This window comes from Mercenaria mercenaria, chromosome 2 (genome assembly GCF_021730395.1).
Source record: "Mercenaria mercenaria strain notata chromosome 2, MADL_Memer_1, whole genome shotgun sequence".
Taxonomy (NCBI): Eukaryota; Metazoa; Mollusca; class Bivalvia; order Venerida; family Veneridae; genus Mercenaria; species Mercenaria mercenaria.
Genome location: NC_069362.1, coordinates 59112416 through 59137078, shown reverse-complemented (window position 1 = coordinate 59137078; position 24663 = coordinate 59112416). Strand labels below are relative to the sequence as shown.

The following is a 24663-nucleotide window of genomic DNA, read 5'->3' as shown; positions in this document are numbered from 1 at the left end:
TGTATAATAACATGACAGCGACTGTAATTGATTAAAGCGTGCTTATTCAGACTAAGATTTACATCTTTTGAAAATGTGTTTGTTTTGCTGTCTCCCTACCTATTGAAAAACACCCTACTCGTTTTTATTGACATTGTTACATTACTGTTTACTTGACAATCTATATTGAACTGAAAAACTGTTGAACTTATAAAACAGACAAAAATAAGCAGTTATATTGAAAAAGGTAACGCACTACTTTTTCTTTCAGTGTGACATTGACCATTCAAATTACTTTCAAGAATACGTCTCACTGATCTAGACAAAATTAGACGGACGGACGTACGCACTTCATCTACATGTCTTGAAAAAGCTTCTCGTTTGGCGGGGTGATGTTTGGCGGAGCGGCATTCGGCGGGGCGTCGTTTGGCAGGGCGCAATCTGGCGGAGCGTCATAACGACGTTTGTCGTCGTGTCTCTGCGACAAAACGAAATTACCAAATGGCACAAATCTGCCACCATAGATTGGTTATTAACGATATATGTGATACATTTCAATACGAAACGGCACATCAAATCATATTTACTTTTCATATTATTTCATTAATGCTTTTGAGATTAAACTTTTTAAAATCAGATAAATATATGTAACCTTCTCAGATGTCACATCCCAGACAATCACTCTGTAATAAGTTCTTCTTGTACACATTTCATCAGTAGAATAATGTAGAGAAACAGATCTTCCTAGGACAATTAAAGCTAACGGAAAGCGACACGACACCAATTTACGTTAATCAAGGCCTGCTTTAACATATGTTGTCTGGCAGAAGTTCGACTGATTAAGGTATAAGAAGATTTTGGAGCAATGATGACCCATTCGATGTTATTGACATTACATGAAGTCAGACTGTCAGTCAAATTCAAGTTGTATTTTTTTAATTTTCCATCGGACTGTAAACACTTTTTAATTGACAATATTTCATCTGAGGTCAGCAAAATCAGAAACAATATAAAACCACGTTACAACCGTACATCCAATATTTTTACTAAATGTTGATCACGTACTTCATATACATTTCGCTTAAGTCGTGTTACGTTACAGACTCTGCGGTGAGCAGGATCCTTACACATCAGTGGCACAATGCGTGCGTTGTTTTATATAATGTTGTTCCAATGCCTTCTATATTCGCATAAGCTGTAAATTTAAAACTTGTTTGTGGTATGTGCTTTTGTTCAAAACATCTGTACGGTCATATTTCTGAAAGATCATCGATTATAGTCATTATCTTTTAACAGCAATATAATTTATTAGTGTTTGAAATTATTTTTTTGTCCAATGGCATTGTAGTATTTTTCAAATTATCGGGAAATTTATTTTGGTAAATCAGCATTTACTTCCAGTCGTTTATTAACCCGGTAAGTCACATACTAAACAAAAAATAATTTCAAACACTAAACAGGTTAGTGTTTATAAGTAAGCATTTATCAAATTAAATTGGTGGCGCGGCGCACAATTTAATTTGACAAATGTTTACTAATAAACACTAACCTATACTAAACTTTGCGAACGGTTAATTGCTCAGAGGTACGCTGACACTATATATATATATATATATATACACTGGGTTAGATATAAATTGTATATCTGACAATGTATATTAAGTATCTTGTAAAATATCATTTCGGAAGTTTATCTGACAGTTTACTCACTTCGAAACTGTTACTTTTCTTTAAAATGATACCTAACAAAGATGCCTTTCACAAAGTATAGACTAACAGATCATGAGGGCACGTAATTTTGTTCCATGAAGCCACTAAATTAGTCTATCGGAAGACAATTCTCTGTTCAGATGGCAGTAATAAAGAATTGTGCATTATTCATTATGGTTGTAAACATAAAATGAATAGATAATATTTATTCCATTCAATTTAATTACACCATAAATATATTACATGAAAGCTCTACCAAAATACAATCATATTACATATGATTAATGAGAGGTTTCAAACTGATATGTCTTCATTTTACATGATGAAGATGTCATATTGATTGAGTTAATATAGCTCTATTAAGAGGCCTGACTTGATTACACAAAATTTTATGATTTATTAAGACACTTGACATGATTATACATAACAATTTTATGACGCAAAGGAAGATAAATAAATTCTTAATGAAATCAATTTTAAATTATTAATTGTGTTTAGTATTTTTATTTATTTCTTATGATATACTAGTAACATGAATTTATGTAACATAATCAAATGGTAATGTAATTGAATAAGAAAATCTCTGGCTATCTTTCCCATGACGGCAGTTAAGTATAGGTTTTAGTGCAAAATATAATACACTGAGTAAAATATTCATGGAACAATTTTAGAAATGATATCATATACATGTATATGAAGGGACCCATCTTGCTCACCTAGGACACTGGACAAATACAAGTGAAGTTATGAGAATAAAAAAGGGCAGCCAAAATTAAAATTGAAACTTTGAAATAATTAAGGGCCGTTATAAATGAATATTATTATCCGAAATTATTACCTTGTTTCATCACATACAACAAAGGCGGTGTGCCACTTTGTTCTTTTGGTTGTCTTTTGTTCTTTTGTTTCTAAATTGTTTTGCTTCATTTTTTGTAAATGTCAACATTCAGACATTTGATTTATGACTTTATTTTGTAGTGAAGTTCAGTACAGTGTCTTCACTGACGGATAAGGTCAGTAACATGACAATCAAAGCTTTCAATAAATGCCAGAGTGAATTTTAATTGACATGCTGAAAACATCATAGAAACTTGAATGTAGAGACAGAATTATTATGACAAAACTAATATAGGTTCATGCCATTCAGGATGTATTTTTCATATTTAGATCACATGCCTAATCTTTATTGTTGAATTTAATGTCTCGGAAGATAGAGAACATCTTATTGCTGTGTCAGATCGAAAATTTTCTATCACTTACTGAAAAGCAGAGAAAGTGTAGCGCGGAAGTTATTCTTATTTGAACTGCAAAACACAAGTCAAAAATGTTTATGTTGGAAGGAAAATGTTTAAAAAATATGTTATGGAATTACAGATTTTACAGTTAGTTATGAATGTGTGCATATTTTATGCTCTTTTCAGAAAGTGCTCTTGAAGAACATTCTTATAAGAACTTACGATTTCTTCCGCATTCTACTGTAGGACCGTACCAGCGAAAAACTCTGTGAAATAACAAGTTACATAGCTCTCGCCTTAACAAAATGTCAATATACGGACAGAAATCGTATTAGCATGTACGCTGTCGTTGCTAAATGGATTTCAAAGTAGAGAATCTGATACGTAAACGATTGGTTCTAGATCATTAAGTAGGCGCCAAATAGGAGAAGTTGATTTAGCTGGTAGTAGATATTTAAGAACACACTCCACCAGGCGGTAGAAATTGTAATTATTCGTGTTCTGTAATTTCATTTTTATTAGCAATCAACAATACATTTACCTTTTGCCATTTACAAACGTATTAATACTTATCACAAAGACAGTCATATTTGGAGTGAATGAATAGACACATGATAAAGAACAAAACAGAAAAGTATTATACGATCAGAAGACAAGTACATATTCAAAAAGATTTTTTCGTAAATAGAATGTCTCTTTAATACAATTTGCAAGATTATACATTAGAGATGGTACCTACCCAAATAAATCAAAGGGGGACAACTCTGAATTGACCAATAAACTGAAGCCAACATTAAACATTGGTCAAAAGTGAAAGAAAAATCAGATAGGTCCTTTTTCAAACAACTTATCAAGCAGACAAAATTGACCTACATTTGTTTAAATCCCTTTGTATTCAATATACAATATGCACGCTTTTCTCATGGCTTACACTGAAAGTTATTTTGTAAGTTGTAGTAAGGCCCTGATAGAAAGTTTAGTAATGCTGATTATGCATGAAGATGATATAGAATAATGCATAAATTCCTTTGAAGTAAATTAACGACATTAAGTAACGTTATTAAGTTTTGATCTTTTAGCCACAGTTATTTATTTATTGTTCTCAAAGGTGATACATTGGTTTACACAACATTTATATATCAAAATGTAAAATGTATACCGGGTATATCCAACAGTGAGAAATAACAAAAAAAGTTAAATTGGTAACACAAAAATTCATTGTCATCAAACATAATTACAATGTTTTATTTTATGTTTTTCGGTGGTTTATCGAAATATAACGGTGAATTATATCCTGATAAACTCACTGGCCACTCAGTGAAAATTATCAAATCTGATACCCGGATTAACGTCAAAAAGTTTACCGAGCGTACTGAAAGTCGGAAACAATATGACGATGACGTCGTTAAAATGACGTCATCTTTGCGATGCTTCCTGATAAAGTTTCCCGCAAATTTCGACATTTTATTGAAATAAACACAACAAAAGTAGAGTTTTAGACATAAAAAAAAACAGAAAAATTGTTGGTATCGATGTAATATCACGGTAATTTCACTCGTGAACATCAAAAGTTTTTATTTTCACTCGTGGCTGAGCCATTCGTGAAAATATCACTTTTGGTGCCCACTCGGTGATATTATAACGTGATATTACACCGAAACCAACAATTATCCTCTATTTAAAGTAGTGGTTGTAATTACTACTAGTTGATAGGTAATAGGTAATGTAACGTATTTTAAGCAATTCTCAATTTAAACATTCTCTGGAGGGAACTAGCACGATCATTTGCTTTCCTTGAAAAACGAATAAATGCTGAAAAAGCATATGGAGATTACTCTATTTGATGATTTTCGTTACAGGTCAACTACCCTAAACAAACTATAATGTGTTTTATTTATTGTTGAAAACAAAGTAATCGGATAACTTCAGATATCAACATTAATTTACAACTTAAACTGTTTACACAACTTCAAAAAAAGGTTTTTGTTGGGGCCTCTCATTTACAAATATATCAACAAGTATCACCTGAATTGAGTGCATTCATGAGTGGAAAATATTGATGGTAAAATGGTGTAGGGGGTTTGTTTACAATATAAAATCTTTAATAACTTCTTTAAAGTACATTTTTGGTATGGTTTTGGTAAGCTTATAATAAAGAGCATGTCATTCTCTTTCACTCAGATTATTTTCAATTGTTTTAGACTCTTGGCTAGTCTTGGAATTTGACTTTATTAAAAGACAAAAGGAAGTTCAGTATAGGCTCTTTCAAAATGCTGAAAGTAGAGTAAACTTACATTATACTCTATTGAATTTATTTAGCTGTGGGAACTTTTGAAATATAGACTATAATTATGGAAGTCCTAAACTGTAAATGGTAATACTAAATCGCCAGAATGAAGACATGTAAGAAAAAGATATATGAATAAAGACAGGAGGTATGTGGGGATGGATGGAGGGAAGAAAACGTTTCCTTTTTTACAGAAAAATGGCTGCTCTTGCTGGGCACGCTAAAAATCAACCACGTGACCAGATGCAACTACTACGTCACCTAATCGATCGAACTGATCAGGGAACTACTCAAATGTGTTTATTACATAGTTTTAGGGGCAGACTCAAAATTATTTATCTTCGCTAAATAAAATTTGAATCCTTCCTTCCATCACATTTTACCACGAATACAACAGTTTGCTAAGGTAAATGGCAATGTGAGTTTGTTATGGCAATAGTTAGGCAGTGGCTAAAGAAGGAACTTCTGAGGTGCAGTTAATATGTGTGAGCTACCAACTACAGTAAAAACATGAACCATTTGTTTTGTGAAAATAAATGTCATTTTATTTTAAATGACAAAAAAAACTATATCTGTTTTAGTAAAAGTTTACTACTGTTACAACCCCCATCCCTCTCCATACTTGAATAAAACTGAGCGTCACGAGGGTATTGCTTAATAAAACAGTACATGCTTGTTCTCTGTTGGGCCAAACATAAGCATACACACAATCGTATTAGTATACGAACTAGGCTAAATTGATTTCCAGGAAAAGACGATTATGGTAGCGTAAAATAGTCAAATAGTCAACATTACATTCCAGCAGAGATCGTAATTAGGAAAAAATACTGAAAATTGAAGAACAAATACTGAGTCCAGCGATCACTATCATTTGCATTCGGATGTAAATGCTGCTTATTATTTAGATCATTTTTAACTAAATGCTATTGGTATCACAATTGTAAACCTTGACACGAATGTACATTTTGAAACGTTTTATCGACATTTTCAATGTTCAGCGAAGTTTCGTTTATATTCTTGACATACACGAGAAAATGAAAGACTAAACTGTTTTCATAGAATTTAACAGAGGCCTTCTCTGCTTTTATAGAATGTAACAGAGGCCATCTGGGTGTTTTTTTCAAGGGGCTAAATCAGTGGTTTAGTATTCGCATGTTGTCTCTGTCCACGATCCCTCAGATCTTCAATCCCCGGACTGACTTTCTACTCATGCATCTTTATGGTGACCATATGTGAAAAAATTTCGTAGGGAAACTGTTTAATATGTGGAAATAGCTCGCGTCACAATATTTCTGACTGATTGACCGACAACACAGTCGCTCCTACGTAACCTCGTTTAAACCTCATTTTGCGGAGATTTAATTGTATAGATTGATCCTGTCGAAAATCCAACATTAATATGATATGCAACACATTGTATTAAAAGAATGCCTGGTGGAATATTTGGTAAATTGAAAATACTGGTAAAGTTGAAAAGTAGTTTTGCCTAGAAACACGGCATTACAGGAATTAGCATCACAACATATTTAAGTTTGACTTTCTGTCTGATAAAAATATTAATCAGAATTGACCTCAGCTATGTCCTCTGAGACATTAACAGATAATTGCTACTTGAACAATATATCTAAGCATGATAGTGACTGTATCCAATTATTCGCAATCAGTATAATTTGTACCAGGGTGATAATATCTGTATTGACTTCCATTAAGTCATCCGCTAGATAATTTTCTGAAAAATAGTTAGACTCCGTCTAAAAGATTAATGAGGTATAGAACCAATGCAAAATGCAAAATGAATGATCTAGTCTCCGGATGCGTGATTGGCTGGTATTTCAAGATTTATATGAAATCAGACACGCAGCAAGAATAACACGAAACTAGAATGATAATTTCCTGCTCGGAGAGCAAATCTGAATCTGAAATATGTCCTTAACGATAGGGATTCTTTAAAGACTCATAATGCCTTTGTTCAAAATTTGGCTGCTACATTTTATTTTTGTTCTGACAATCAAATATGTCTATTTCTTATTAAATCCTATCTTCAAGAGTTGTTTTCTCATATATTTGCCAAATGTTTGAATAAAAGATTAAAAACATCGTAGAAAATATTATTGAATCCATCATTCATGATTAACTCCCTTTATGGCCCTAACTGTATAGGTTCATGTCATGTGCAATATTGAAAGAGGTGCCGTTCTAACCACGAAATTCCTAAAGGACAGCTGCTTTATCTGTTTTAACATAAAATTAAAAGGCATATGGAACTTTAAAATTCTGAATAATTAGATATCTCAGGAAGCCATCCAACTGACTTATGAAAGGTCTGTGGCCCCACTCAGGCAATCGGCCATGCCTGAAATAATGCTTGTTCAATCACCATCACAAGCTGGAAAATTTGCCCTTTGGTCTAAATTGTGCATTACTCTAAACCTAACAAAAAAGACGTGGCATGAATATAAACACGATAGAGAGACTCTGAACAGTAGATGTATGCTATGAAAATAATCTTCAATATCAATGATATTTGAAGGTATTAGAGGAAATAATGGTCAAACAAAACGAATTCAATTACTAGAGATTTTTTTTTCAAGTATTTCTTTGTAGGCATATTTAAAACACAACACATTATTGTCTCTACGGAATAACGTTTATATGGTATTTTAAAGATTGTAGTACTAACTTGACAATGTATTGTCAGGAATCATATTAACGCCTCTATGTAATATAGTATATTTCTTCTAGAAATTACCTTAATTAATCACTTACAATTTGAACATTTCAACAGAGATTGGGCATTCTGTCACATATCTTTTACCAAGCATATAATGTGTTTATATGCGTTTTAACAAAATATATTGATATAAAAGAAGAAACGCAATGACTTGTATTGAAAATAATGCGCAACTTTTAATAAAATAAGTGATTATACTATGGCAGGTGTCTGATAAAAATTAAAAGGTAAGGATAGGTGTTCTGGAAGCATTGACTACCACAAATACAGACAAAGCCAAACGTTGCAAAATAAGCCCACCACAAACAGAAACTGTAGTGGAAAGGTACTGAAACTGAATTGTTTTTAATGTCCATTTACATGTATATTTGATTTATATGAAAGATATGAAATTGAGGATGGGCTCTAGAAAGAGGGTGTAGGTGGAAAACGAGTGGGAAAACCGAGCTCTAAACACTCCAGCTCCCTTAACCGCAGCAGTACAAGCATGGACGCGCACAGCACAAAACCAACACTAACCTAAATTCTCTAAATGTGCTTGAAGTGGGACTATGCCTTATCTAACTGGAATTTTAACGACATGTTTACGAACATTCTTATGTAAATTACAATTACAATAATAGCCTTGGTTGATTACCACTGCATATTCTTAAAGTGTCCATATATCTTATAACAGATATAAAAATAGATACTTAATTATGTACAGAAATATTTAGAAATGATGTCGTCAGGTACTTGTTCAGTCTGCTGTACTATAGCCTGATTTCAGTGTAATCTAGTTCACAGACTATGTGAGCAAAATGCCTTAATCTTTTGAATGCATTGAACATGAATATACCACGCAGCATTTTCATAGACAGTGGTTGAAATATCATTCAACTAAAAGTAGTGTCAGCAAAAAATGTCAATTGACCGCACTACCTTTGCAGCCGGAGTGTACAGAATTTGTAACTGTCGTGTGTTTTAAAAAATAAATAATGTTTTCTCATTTACAGTGTTACATGATCTAGGGATATATAAATGTTTAATGTGTGAATGTGCTGCTCAAAGACAACATGTGTACATTGTAGCCTCATTTATTGCTGTTTTATTTGGCCATAAACTTTTATATGTTCAGTTAAAGGTCCAATACTAAGGAAAGTGAACATTTTAATTTCTTTTAAAAAGCACAGAAACTATTTCATTTTATTGGAAAATGAAAGTTGGTATGTAGAAATTCGAAATAAATCGCAGTATATGTACAATTATTTTTCTATGAAGTATGAAGAAAGTTAAAAAGACCTAGGGGTCATTCTGTCGATTCATTGAAATTTCAACATAATACACATACATTTCTTTGAGTTCCAAAGACCTTCTGTAAATTTTGACCTGCCAATCTTCATTATTTAGTGTCTTGCAGAAGTCTATGCACTGGCTATGAAAAAAATTGCCAACTCACTTTCCATTAGTAATGGACCTTTAAAGCCATAAAGATTCACACTAAGTGATACAAGACCTTTTTTTATATCGATAGCCGACAAATATTCCTTTTAATAGAGATAGTACCTAAGTTTTTCAAATCACAGGTTTGAAGTTAAAAAGCTTTGAAATGAAGACAAAGGTCCATATATTTCTCAAAAACAGAAATATAGACAATATTTTAACCAGAAGTGTGGAGTTATGAGCATTTAATATTTTCATGTTAACGAAAATTTTGTGATCAAGGAAATGTAACTCTTCTTGAACATGGAGAGCATAAACATCAAAGGGAGATGATATAGTCAATATTTTCTAATTGGGTGCATTTGATTTAACATTCAACTTTGATCTGGATTGCTAAATAATGATCCATGATACTTTGTGCTAAAAATTTAGAACATCCTGAACAGTCTATTAACAGCAAAACAATGCTTTAGCAGAATCTAAATAGTTAAGCTCTAACTGGGACTCGAACCCAGGACCTCTCATACCTAAGGCAGACACTCTACCACTTCCCTATAACAGCAGTAGCTAATAGCTATGCAGTTTAATTGCTGGATTACATTGCGTGCACTCGAACAATAATCGGTGAACTCCGGATTATCGGCGTATTCGCTTTGTTACCTAACGGCAATTTTTGTGTAAAGAAAAAATATAATCTAATGCTGCCAACGTCATAATCGGTCAAATCTGCCCAAATTTCTCTGACGTGTTGTTCAGAGTATGAACTTACTAACTGGTAGTACCAGTGAAATATTACTTACACTGAATCTTTTATATTTGCTCTTTTTGCAGCTGTCGAACGGCAAAGACGGTGAGTTTTGGCCAAATATAAGTAATTATTTTACCAGTTTTGAGAGGATTTCAATTGATGGGAAATTACAGTTACAAACTAAATACCTTTCTGCAACACATGGAGTCATTAGCATTCACTGTCAGTCAGTATTATGACTAAGATCGACTGTCATTCATTCATTTCAAAGTTTCATAGACAGAGTCAGTTGTTTACATTTTTTTATCGTAACCGGTGCACTTGTAAAAATCACTTTAGTTTGAAAAATCAAAGTATGCAAAGAGCTATGGTACGGTCTCTACTTTTAATGTTTTACGCCATCTCGTATCAAGTACATTTGCCAAACTGTAGATACTGATTAGTAGATCGTTAACCCTTACCCTACTAAATTTCTATAATGGATTGGTCCACCATTCAATTTGGGCAGTACCATTTATTTTTCGAAGGGGTGTTTACTGAAAATTTACTGACTGAATAGCGAACAGTGCAGACCATGATCAGACTGCACGGATGTGCAGGCTGATCTTGGTCTGCACTGGTCGCAAAGGCAGAATCACTTGCCACCAGCAGGCTAAAGGTTAAACGTATGTGATATATTTGAATTGTCTTCGTCCATATTTAAATCTATACGAGAGACTTTCAGCTTTGCTTATTTTATGAAAAGACATCAGAGTGTTTAAGAATTATGATCACACCGCACACTTGCCATGGTCATGTCATTTAAAGTGCAGGTATATCACATGAAGTTTTTAAACAAATATCATACTATTTTAAGAAGGCTGTAAATATCAAGGACAATGGCCTATAAAGAGAAGTCGCGTTCCTTCATCACGAAAGACTTGTGTGATGATCCGCTTTTTTATTTTATTTTATTTTTTTTTTTTTTTTTTTTTTTGCCAGGGTAATACAATATGACCATTATACTAGCTTTCAACTTTGCACGGGATGAATCTGAAATGTCTAACGGTTGTTTGTAATATTTATAAAAATAAAACATGTTAAAATCCAATAAACGTGACATTATAATAATACCTATGAGATAAAATCAGTAAACCCTTCCTAGCTTGAAACATATAGTTTATCCATGTGAAATACTAATAAATGAAATAAGATTAAATCAATAGCTACGTTATTTAGAAATTGTCATTTACATTTTAATTTGGAACATAAATTGGTTTTAGCACGACATTTGGATTCCAAAAGTCACGTTTCTGTGACAACAGTGTTATCTGAGAATGTGAGAGAGTTACTACTCTCTGTAAGACTTCGTGCTTCTGTAGGGTATTGAAACATACAAATGTAAATGACTCGATTACTTCATCTTTTATATATTCTTGCCGCTCCGTGACTTTCACTGTGATCATACGACAGACAGTGCTTGTCATTACCAATATCGTCTTTGGAAACATATTATCTCCAAACACCCAATTGATAACTCGAACAGTGTGACAGCAATGTCACAGAACAATCCGACATACAGTTATTACATGTCTGAAAATATATCTACTAACAATTTTCTTTACTACAAATAGTAACAGAATTAATAACATAACTTGTTATTGGACTGCTATCAACGCGAGACTTTAAGTTTGAGGTCAATGCACTCTTTATCGTCGTGTAAAAATGTTCTTTAAGTGGAGAATGTGCATGGGTTCTAAACTATCAGAAAACTGCAAATGAAATTCTTTGCAGAAAATTCTGCAAAATAAAAGCCTTCTGGTTCTTAAACTATGTCACATTGTTTTTCTTGAGAAAAAAATATATTATCAGATTACTTTCGCTGTAACCATGTTTATACGCGATTACGTCTTACAGTCTATCGAATTTATACTGCGGAATAATTATTCTACAAGGTCAAATCACCGCAAAACTCTTGAGATCTTCTAGAAAAGCTTGGTGGATGTATATACGTCTTTTTTAAAAGAAGTAAATGACTTTTCAGATTGGTTGGTATGAGGATAGAAGACACTAACCGTTTCATAATTGTACTTTCAATTGATCAGAAATGTCTAGCATTATTCCGGCCCGTCTCAGCAAGGATTTTTGTTTAAAAACAACGAAAAGGACCGAAGCTTTTGAACCCGATGCAGGCTTTTCTTTTTACTGTGCTTAATGTGCGTGCAATTGCAAAGGCATTGGCAAGCTGAAAACCATTTACTACAATATGTTAACCCAAAGACTTTCTAAATGAAAGCTGATTCCTTCATGTTGGTCAATGGTATTTATACTTGACAGATCGTTCAGTCTCAGCTTTATAGAATATTAGTATGATAAACGGGTCGCTGACTAGGTTTTACAAAAGATAATCTTGAAATATCTTTAATCATTTCCAAAACCGACCAGTTAAGACCAGTATCCCAGGAGATATGAGTCCTGGTGTGTTTAAAGGTACATAGGTTATTAATATATCCGCCCAGCGACAAGAAATGGTACAAATTACCAGTTAATGTCTTGGCCTCTCTACAGGTCCAGCGCGGGGCCTGAATACGTATCTTTATTTTTTAAGTTGCCCTAGCGGACTTAAAGCTTAACTGTGTCAATGCATTTTTGTGAAAGTATCCATAATTTACATAACCCTGAATATATTGATGTAGGCTTTCTTTTCAAGCAGAGTGATCTGTTTAATCTTTCCTTTTCATATTTGATCCTCATTCTTGTTTCCAGAACAATATATGTATTTATCTTTCTTCAACCATATTCACCACACAGTTAAAACATGCAATTCGTTAATAACTTTGTAATAATCTATACTGAAAAAGGTCTGGCTTGGTAAAGTACTTCATCATCATATGGCATTGACAGGATTAAGTGTAACAGGTAAGGAAAAAAAAATAACATATCTAACTGAAATTACTTAAATATATCAAGCCGCTAGTAAGTGTATCTGTCTATGTTTACAGTTGTTTGTCATAGCGCCATAGCTACTATCATAGCATATATAACCAAGGTGAATACCCGTACCTGCGAAGCCGGAGACAGACCTATAAGAGGTAAGGTATTTCTGCCAAAAGGCTTTACGTTTATAAACTATTTAATTGCACAATAATTTTAAAACTGTATTTACGTAAATTATTAGGACGGCTTCAAATACCTTTTTGTTTTGCTCTCAATTTTTATTATAACAGAAGGAAATGATACTAATTTTATTTCAGTTTTAAGAAGATGAAGGCTTTAGCATCGAGCTTACTCCTTTTCCTGTGTTTGACTGCAAGCCTTGTTAAACTAGGTTAGATATTATATTATTTTACTTCATTAATCAAGTGTCAAAGAAATTTTGTACAAATTTCTAAAATAAGATTCGTTCATTTGTTTACATCTTTGTCCCCTTTTAATTACTGTCAAATTAATTTTTGTATAGCATTACTTTATTTGAACAAATTGAAATTGAATTATATTGAATTGAGGTGAAATAAACTTTAAATATTTTACCTTGGCAGGCGATGCAGGAGGGAATTCAACAGCTACAACACCAGCTAGTGGTAAATCGGGTACATCAGGTAAATGTTTTGGTTATTTTTAAAACAAAATAGTGAATGATCGACTCTGATATACCTTTTGTTTAAAACTTAACAACATGTGTCCTCCAAGTGACACGCTATGTTACATCTTCTTAGTTTTGAAGATGCTTGTCTTTACTCCTGCATATGGTTAGAGAACACCAATTCTTTTCCCATAGACTTCCATTATAATATTATGGCGTGTACGGCCTTTCATAAATCGAAACATGTATATCCAATCACATTTTTTTCAAGAACTATCTTAGTTCCACCAAAATATCGGACGAAAAACATATGAATAGTGATACTTTGTTTAAGTAATTTATGGCGGGAGAAATCCATTTGATGAAACTTTTTTTCAATACACATAAAATGTAGCAAAGTTTGTCAAAATGTATATTGAAATACTGTAAATGCAGTAAAATATTCCATTTTGAAAAAAAATCACTTCTTGGATTTGTTTACATGACTGACCAATCAGAACGCACAGACGCTACCTTATTCCCAGGTATACACTTACCTCATTCCCAGTAAATTCCCTGTACTTTTTTGAATTGGTGGTCTCTGACCTATAGATGAATGTTTCGTCTCATTTTTCCCCATGTTACAGTTTTGCTGTTTAGCACGATCCAATACCAGTTGCGTTACAAAGTTTCATCAAGAAATGTTCAGTTTTAAGAAAGATATAGACAGTTTACTAAGGTCACCCCCTGTCGATTTACAGGCCCAGATTCAGACCCTGATGTCATTTTATTGCATTTTTTTTCGCGAAAATTTAAGTTATCTGCATAGGATTGTTTTTGGAAGCTGACATATCATTTATTCCGTAAGAAATAGAAATAAACTCTATTAATTTTGATCATTCTCTGACATTATAGAGATAAAAATGAGCCTTTTTGGTCCAACAATTCAGATGAAAATGGGCACACCTGTCAAACAAAGAGGCCAAAATTTAAAAAAAAAATTCAATTTCATGCTTATTTTTGTACGAAAACATCTTTCTACATCATCTGCAACAGATTTGTGACCATTAATATTTCCTGTGATGGCTTCCGACAAAAGTCACGTTTTAGCTCTTATATAGGTTAGAGAACACCAATTGTTTTCCCATAGACTTCCATTATAACATTATGGCGTGTACGGCCTTCCATAAATCGAAACATGTATATCCAATCACATTTTTTTCAAGAACTATCTTAGTCCCACCAAAATATAGGACGAAAAACATATGAATAGTGATACTTTATTTAAGTAATTTTCGTGTGAATGAGATGACCCCCTGTTTACATCGTTGTCAAGGCGGGAGAAATCCATTTGATGAAACTTTTTTTCAATACACTCAATCACTTCTTGGATTTGTTTACATGACTGACCAATCAGAACGCACAGACGCTACCTTATTCCCATGTATACACTTACCTCATTCCCAGTAAGTTCCATGTACTTTTTTGAATTGGTGGTCTCTGACCATATCATTTCTTCTAAAACAACACCGTGATACAAAACTTTTATATTGGCATTTTATATACAAAAAAAAAAATCCGGAAACTTCATTCGAAAGTCAGATGATTGAAATGTATGACCTCACAATGTGACTGATATGGATTTTATCTAAATGATAGTATCACACCACCGAGAAGTTGAAAATAATTAAAGAATTTTTGTCTGTTTTCAGTGAATACTAATATTGAATGTATTTCACTAAGAAGTGAGGTTTGAAAAATATGAAAGTATCTCACTTATTTCAGATATAATAATACAAATTTTGACCAAAAGCGGAATTGTTTTATTTAAGCAGTGTATGTTTTGTCGTTGTATCGAGTTATCTCTACAGTCAGTATTATTACTCCCTGCCACCAACATCACCATGGTGATAATAACAATCGCCTCCAGTAAAAAGCCAATACAAAATATTATGCATTATGCATAATGACAATTTGAAAAATAACTTTTATTTTACAAGTAAATAAATTATGTCTTTGTTTGTTTTCAGGGTTTCGTGTGAGTGGTAGCGTAGTTGGAGCTGCAGGAATTCTGGCGATCATCTATAATATGAAATATTTTATTTAGGACTTTTCTTATCTTTTCGATTATCTTCTCATTGGTGATCTTATAAATCGTTTTTAAATTGTTCGTCTAATGGAATTTATGTTCGCTGACTTTTGTTAATGTCATTGGTATGAGATGACGAGAAAGGGCTTGCTCATTTTCCGATTACCAGATACAACGTTGATTTAATGAATTTAATTCAGCTGTATTTTGTACTTTGTTTTCTTTATTCCATGGTCATTACAAAATAAATTATTCGTTGACATAAGGCCCAGTTTGGCCATCAGTCTTGTTACCACTGTATTATCAGAAGGTTCGAATATAAACCTATTTTTTGGATATAGGTAAATGATAAACAAGGGACTATTGATGAGAACACTGTCACAGAACGAACATTGACGGACGGACGTACAGACAAAAATAGTTAATCTGAACATCATCAATAAACCAGTACAATATTTACCAGTTTATTTGCAAAACAAAAAGTGAAATATTTATAGATGAAAGGATAAAGGAAACAGGAAAACACACACTTTGAGAAAAGAAACATCTTAATAAACAAACTACATGTACTATATATACATTATAAATCCGAATGCCATTGTTCCACTTATGGCTCTAAGCAGTTTGTCGAAGTGTCGCCCCTTTCGAATACCATACCATATCCAGGTTCCCATAAAGGCCTGTACTATACACGAAGAATGTGTACTATACATTATTGATTACTCGTCACGAATATACATTTTTTTTTCATTCATTCAATTCTGAAAATGTATCCTTGCTTATTATTATCTCTAATAAAAGTACATGACAATAGAATTTTTGAAGTACAAGTTCAAATACTTAACTGCAACCCATTACATAAATGTCATAAATTATAACATGGCAGTTTTAACTTTGATGTCCACGACTATCATGGATAACAGCGTCATTTAAAGTAGTTTACCTATCTGTAAAATGTAAGTCTATATTGTTATACGTTCTGATCATTTGATATCATGGGGCCAGTGCAATCTTAGTGTAAAATAGAGTTACGCCTTAGCTGTCACTAGGGGTGTCGGATGTGCTGTACCTTTTATTGCCTCTCATCAACAGACTACAATCAAACCAAGTTTGTTATTACATGTGTTTTGATTGATTGCATTCTATGCTGACAGTATTGGATCTTCTTTAGACTTTATCATAATCAGATGTTTTCTGCTGGCCAGTACAATTCCCCAAAATTTCAATCAGAGTTACATTATATACACAGTATTATAACGTTCAAAGTGATTGTTTTAAGCGTCTGTCAATGTTTATATAGGGAGTGATAAGGATGTTTTTTTCTGAGAATTGTTAGCTAACTTGAATGCTATTAAATAGAAATCAGTAAGTGAATGTTTTTAGTAGATTATGGCTGTTTAGTTTAGTTGGGCTGTTCACCAAAAGAGCTCTGTTCACTGTGGGATAAAAGTTATTCAGTCAAATGTGCTTTTATGTAACAGAGGAACTTTTACAATGATATTGTGAAGTAGATATCTAGCAGCAAGCTGTAGCAAAGAAACTTTCGGATCAATCACGTGGCGGCATCAGTCTGATTATAGCGTGCGGGGACCCATTTAACAGATAAACCTGTAATTGCAGATGTGCTCAATTCTATACTTAATTACACTTGATTACTTTGTTTCACGATTATATATTTCACTTTATGGTAATTGCAGATATTATCTTGCGATCGTTCGGTTCAAGAACGCACTGTTTAAATGTACACAAACCTGAATGACCTAATGCATTTTATGTAAAATTATTTTAAATTACATCAGAACGGTCTGGAAATTTTCACCTTAGATGTAAGTACTTGCAAAATAAAGTTACGCATCTTCTTTTCTGTTTAAACAATATGCAGTGCACATTTACAGGTAAATAGGTTTTACGGACATGTGTAATGGTCACATGTGCAAGGGCCTTTGAATTTGAAAGATCGGCAAAAGCAATTTCAAAATACCGCCTACTAAACTCTAGAACTCTAGCAACATTACACCATCTGAGCATATCTGAGACATGTGTCCACTTCATATGCCTTATTCATAATCTATAAAAAGGAAAGATAACTCGCGTAGTTTGAGGAGCTGAATTACAATGCACTTATATACTGGGAAATTCGCCGGCCATATGTATTTTATCAGGTTAGCACAAGCACCAGTCTGGTTTGCATTTTCTGCTGCATGGGTATTCGTTATTCCGTATACGTGGTCACTGCATATATAGAAACTGGACCTTGCATTCGTATTAAGAAGTTCACATACCACGATGATTCTAAAACGAGAAGTATGGCTTATTTTAGCATTTATATACGAAATTCACCAACAAAAGATACAATGCGAAATGTTGCAGTTAGCAAATGAACAAGTTACACTTAAATTGTATATATAGAAAGACGCTTTAGGCAAAAAAATATGGTACATCCAACAGTTTTGGCAAAAGCTGTTAACATCTTAGGAAATATTTGTTCCAAAATCATCTGTAATTCAATTTACATGCGACAGAAATAATGAGTGCCAGAGAGAAATAGGAATTTCAAATATTGCTGAAAGCGTTAAGAGACAAATTGAGTCGAGGACAAAACATTACATTACACATAGGATACGACAGTAATTAGAGCGGCTTTTTCTCTAGAAAAATGGAAACAAAATCCTCATATTGGAAATTCTTGTATAAAGAAGCTCTTGCCAAGCAAAACGTAACTGTACTGTAATCATGTTTATCCTCATACATATAATTAATCAATCTCTCTTTGTGTTTTATACGACAAGCAATCCCCATCCCAATACTACCAGCATTTCATTGTAAAGCAAACTGATGCATTTACTTATGAAATTAGGATATAAAACCAGACTATCTAGCAGCCGATACTTGGAAAATCTGGGAATTGAGGTGGGAGTCTGATTTGTATGACATTAAATATGGCTCTTGATTTGCAAGAACAATATTCTGCATTGCGTCATATTGATAATTTGGTACATGAATTATAACCTTTACAGTATATATACATATATTATGCTTCTTATACACTAGCGGATTCGGCCTGCACTCAGCTCACATATATGTTTGCTTATCTATTTTTGGCTGATTACACTTTGGGTAGCTCATTTATTTTAGGTATCAGTCGTAAAATTTAAACATATACATAACTGTTTGATAAACGACATTGTGCCTAAAATCATTCATCCTCCACATCTGGTTTAAGTGAACAGGTTGGCAGCTACTTACGAAAAACAGGTTTGTACTGGTACGGAAACCAGGAACACTAGTTTGGTTAGTTGCCCGTCGTTATATAACGCTGAAGTCTCGGTTTTACAGTACGCCTGCATCTAATATTATTCTTGCATAAAAACTACTTATTTCACTGGATCCGCCCGTGTATTAACAGGAGAAAAATCGTGTGCAGATTTTTAACGAGGCAATTCACGTGCTGTTAATATCCGATTTTTATTTTTGAAATGCTTTCCTAGGGACGTATATGTGTTTCTGCGCAGATTGACATCTGGTATTTGCGTCATGAAAACCTCTTCTTGTAGCATAAAAGATGCAATCTTATCCATAGAGTGTTTTCCTGTATCAGTTACCAATGCCAAATACACTGCCCCCAACAATGTTCGTACTCGCTTCCCCCTTGTTTACTCCCCTTTTAGAAGTCGGCGTCGATTCAATTTTTGTACGTAACCGTGAATGTTTATGAATCGCGTGTAACTTGTGCGATTGTATGTTTTAAGGAGTGATATAAATGATTTTGGTAAGTATCAGTCGGTATGTTTTAATCTAATTTCTCAAAGAAGTTACATAAAAAGCTTGAGCTCTTGTCACTGCGTTCGTACTCATACGTACTCTAAGTGTGTTCGTACTCAAAATAACACGAATGTTATCATTCTTGAACTTGTGATCCTGTTTATCACATTTTTAAGTAATATGAAAAATTATTGGTAATGTCATGTTTGTAATAACAAAAGATTAACAAAATCGTTTAAAAACCTTCATTACGTGCTGTTTGTAGTGCTTTTGATTTCTTGGCCCTTGTTATGGATATTTAAAACATGTTTACCGTTTACAAGAACAACAGAATGGTAATTTAAAAATGTACCGGAATCGTAAAGTCATCACATATGAAAACAATACATTTAGTCGCGGTGTTATGTTTTTTATGCAAGAACAGCGACAATACACACATAAAAACGTGTATTTTCCCTACAGTATAAACTATTTCAAAAGGGAACTACTAGTATATTATAGCAACGTGGTGTTTCTTCCGGAACATCTGGAAACATAGTATATCTTTTTCCGGATGTACTCAATCATTCTGATAATTTTCTATATATGAACAGTTCTGATTTACGAATAGATGGTTGATCATCAAGAAGTCATCATTTATACTGTTCTGAATTAACTAAGTATTCCAAACAAAAGACGTGGTGTAAATTAAACTTCAATGCATCATTATTACTCGTACATGGTTATTTTCCACCGGAAAACCTACAATTTACCTTATCTGTTATTCTATTGATTGTGCTGATCCTATTGACACAGTGATCATTTACTTGTGCAAATCTGGTGGCAATAACATCAGTCACAAATGCAGCTAAAGTAATATTTTAAGACTGACATTGATTCTATATGCAAATTTCTTATTCAAACTAACATTTCGTGAAGGAAAACTAACTTCCTATAATACAGTTTACATAATAATTGAATATCAAACTTCTGATATGACTTAAAGTCGGGCAACTTTCAATAACACAGCTTTTTGGTGAATTGTTACCGATTTGCAACATGACTTTTCAGCGATTTCAGCACACTTTCCATACTAAAAAAAAAGACTAAAATAAAATAAAATATGAAACAAACGGAAGTCAACTTAATCAAGTTCACGAAGGTAACGTACATGGAGAAAACCGGTCGGCTCAGGTAATATTTTTTGCTAATAGACTCTTGATAAAAGAACGTAATACTTGGCGGATTTTAATACTTCAAAGAAAGGAAAATAAGTGCTTTCTTTCGAACAAAACATCTATCTATGACAGTAAAGTTGGTAGGCAGTTGGTAGTTGGTAGTTGAACATTCGAATAACCAACTACTTACTAGTTGCCAGTTGGTTATTCAAAATGTATAAGAAAGTCTGATTAGCTTTTAAAACATAATGATAAAAAAATCATTTTAATCCATGTTTTGTTCTTTCATATTAATCTTCATTTCTTAAAATGCATCCAGCAGTCTCAAAAAGTACCTTGAGAGCCAGTTGCCAATTCGGGATATGATTCAGAAAAGCCGATTTTTCAGACTCATATGAATAAAATAATACAAATTTACATATATTTTATTCTTTCGTATCAATATCCGACACTTTCAGCGTATAGGCCAGTCTTTGAAACACTCAGGAGAGCCAGTTGCCAATTCGCATGCGAATAACCAAGTGCCTACTGGTAGGCAGTTGGTTATTCGACATTTTACCGACAGTCATTGTTTTGGTAGAACATGATAAAAAATTCATTCTAACCCTTGTTTTGTTGTTGTTTTATGTTAATATTTATTCTTTTAAATGCATTCAACAGTCTCAAAATGCACCAGGAGAGCCAGTTGCCAAATCGCGAAATGTTTCAGAAAAGCCTTTTTTTTCAGACACATATGAATAAAATAATTCAATTTTACATATATTTTGTTCTTTTGTATTAATACCCGATACTTTCAACGTATAGGTCAGTCTTGGAAACAATCAGGAGAGCAAGTTGCCAATTCGCGTGCGAATAACCAACTGCCTACTGGTAGGCAGTTGGTTATTCAACATTTTACAGACAGTCATAGTTTCGGTCGAAAAAGATAAAAAAATCAATCTAGTCCTTGTTTCGTTTTTGAAAGTTAATATGTATTCCTTTAAATGCATTCAATAGTCTCAAAATGCACCAAGAGAGCCAGTTGCCAATTCGCGATATGTTTCAGAAAAGTCGATTTTTCAGACACATATGAATAAAATTATTCAAATTTACATACATTTGTTCTTTCGTATCAATATCCGACACTTTCAACGTATAGATCCGTCTTGGAAACAATCAGGAGAGCCAGTTGCCAATTCGCGTGCGAATAACCAACTGCCTACTGGTAGGCAGTTGGTTATTCAACATTTTACAGACAGTCATAGTTTTGGTCGAAAATGATAAAAAAAAAAATCAATCTAGTCCTTGTTTCGTTTTTTTAATGTTAATATGTGTTCCTTTAAATGCATTCAACAGTCTCAAAATGCACCAGGAGAGTCAGTTGCCAATTCGCGATATGCTTCAGAAAAGCCGATTTTTTAGACACATATGAATAAAATAATTCAAATTTACATATATTTTGTTCTTTCGTATCAATATCCGACACTTTCAACGTATAGATCCGTCTTGGAAACAATCAGGAGAGCCAGTTGCCAATTCGCGTGCGAATAACCAACTGCCTACTGGTAGGCAGTTGGTTATTCAACATTTTACAGACAGTCATAGTTTTGGTCGAAAATGATTAAAAAAAAAAATCAATCTAGTCCTTGTTTTGTTTTTTTAATGTTAATATGTATTCCTTTAAATGCATTCAACAGTCTCAAAATGCACCAGGAGAGCCAGTTGCCAATTCGCGATATGTTTCAGAAAAGCCGATTTTTCAGACACATATGAATAAAAGAATTCAAATTTACATATATTTTGTTCTTTCGTATCAATATCCGACACTTTCAACGTATAGGTCAGTCTTGGAAACAATCAGGAGAGCCAGTTGCCAATTCGCGTGCGAATAACCAACTGCCTACTGGTAGGCAGTTGGTTATTCGACATTTTACTGACAGTCATAGTTTTGGTATAACATGATAAAATATTCATTCTAACCCTTGTTTTGTTGTTGTTTTATGTTAGTATTTATTCTTTTAAATGCATTCTACAGTCTCAAAATGCACCAGGAGAGCCAGTTGCCAATTTGTTATATGTTTCAGAAAAGCCTTTTTTTTCAGACACATATGAATAAAATAATTCAATTTTACATATATTTTGTTCTTTTGTATCATTACCCGACACTTTCAACGTATAGGTCAGTCTTGGAAACAATCAGGACAGCCAGTTGCCAATTCGCGTGCGAATAACCAACTGCCTACAGGTAGGCAGATGGTTATTCAACATTTTACAGACAGTCATAGTTTTGGTCGAAAATGATAAAAAAAATCAATCTAGTCCTTGTTTCGTTTTTTAATGTTAGTATGTATTCCTTTAAATGCATTAGTAGTTAGAAACATGATGGAGCGAGCGTTTTTGACCCCATTTGACCTTTAATCATTGGTCCGAACCAACTAATGCTGGACAATTTAAAATCCACAGGTTTTAACTTTACTTTCGTTTTCCCGTATTTTCGGAAAACCCGGTTATAAATAACTGACATATTTACTTTACTTTCGTTTTCTTGTATTTTCGGAAAACCTGGTTATAAATAACTGACATATTTCCTTTACTTTCGTTTTATCGTATTTTCGGAAAATCTGGTTATAAATAACTGACGTATTATCTGAAAATGTTATATGGGATTTACGTGATATTTTCTGAAAAATGGTCGTATTTTGCAACACAAACCTAATCGATTAACACCAGAACATTCTTTGCTGACTTATAATACATACAACGATAGAACAGAAACAAGGAAAACGATTACAATGTAAGTACTTTTCAAAACACATTTACGCCACTATGTTCAAGCTTTAGCAGATCTTTGACGGATCTCATTCACTAACTTTAGAAATATTATTTTGTGTTTCTTAGAGATAAATTTATTTTTACCTGCTTATACTTATGTAATTCTTTAGATTGTGTTTCTTTTTAGGGATAAAAATACAACAGCAGACCTGTTAAAAGATTTGACGGAATTAACAACCCATTTAAAAGATAATTACAAAGAAGATTTTGCATGCCAAGAATGGGCTACAACATTCAGTTCAAAGTATTACAAGAAATTGGTTGATACATGTAAGCCAACAAAGCGACAAACAAGGAGTACGTTAAAAGAAAAGCTTAAAGAAGAAATTACGAAATCATTCGGACAAGAGGAGGTTTTAGAAAATTTTAATGTGGATATTTCAAGCGAGGACAAATGTATTGAAAGCATTAGAAATTTAGACAAGCAGATATACAGAAACAAACGGAATATTGTTTATTGTACACATCAGATTGGATTTATTATTAAAAATTTAAGATCAGTTTGCCCAAAGGATTGTGATCTGGGACTTTATTTTCATCTCAGAGGTGTACATTACACAGATTCCTACTGTCGAAACCTGGCTTTAGTTTATGAATTAATTGAGAAACATAAGAATTTATTGAAGTGTGCTTTAAACACTGGAACTTTAATCAAAAATAGGAAATTAATCGAAGAAATATGTACAGAGTTGAATTGGTAACAAAATCAGCTTTTAACAGTAGAAATCTATGTAAGGATTCCATGTATAATGTTCACATTTATTTATAGTAACGTTTACACTGTAAACGCACGTCACTTCCGTATACCATGTTCAATTTTATTTTTAACATTAGTGGAATTTCTATATATCTATACATTTATTTATAGTAACGTTTACACTGTAAACGCACGTCACTTCCGTATACCATGTTCAATTTTATTTTTAACATTAGTGGAATTTCTATATTAAAAACATTTATTATAAAAAACGTTTACACGGGAAAAACCCCCCGCACGTAAACTTCCGTTCAAGTTTATTTTTTAATCTATACTTCTATTAATGTAACTTTTAAACAGTGTAAACGCACGCCCACTTCCGTATCGCTTTTTGGGAGAAAGAAAATGGAATAAAAACTTTTTTATGGTAAAATTTTTTTTAGTGAAAAGAAAATTCGTTCTTGGTACATTTTAATACTTTTTAACTCTTTTTA

General features: G+C 33.0%; 1 protein-coding gene across 1 annotated transcript; it reads left to right on the top strand.

Annotated features, from left to right (window-relative positions):
• The first annotated feature begins 23089 nt into the window (after positions 1-23089).
• On the top strand, positions 23090-24387 carry LOC128548504 (uncharacterized). Its single transcript, XM_053523523.1, has 2 exons — positions 23090-23434; positions 23600-24387. Coding segments are annotated over exons 1-2 (576 nt in total). The 5' UTR covers positions 23090-23432; the 3' UTR covers positions 24174-24387.
• The last annotated feature ends 276 nt before the right edge of the window (positions 24388-24663 follow it).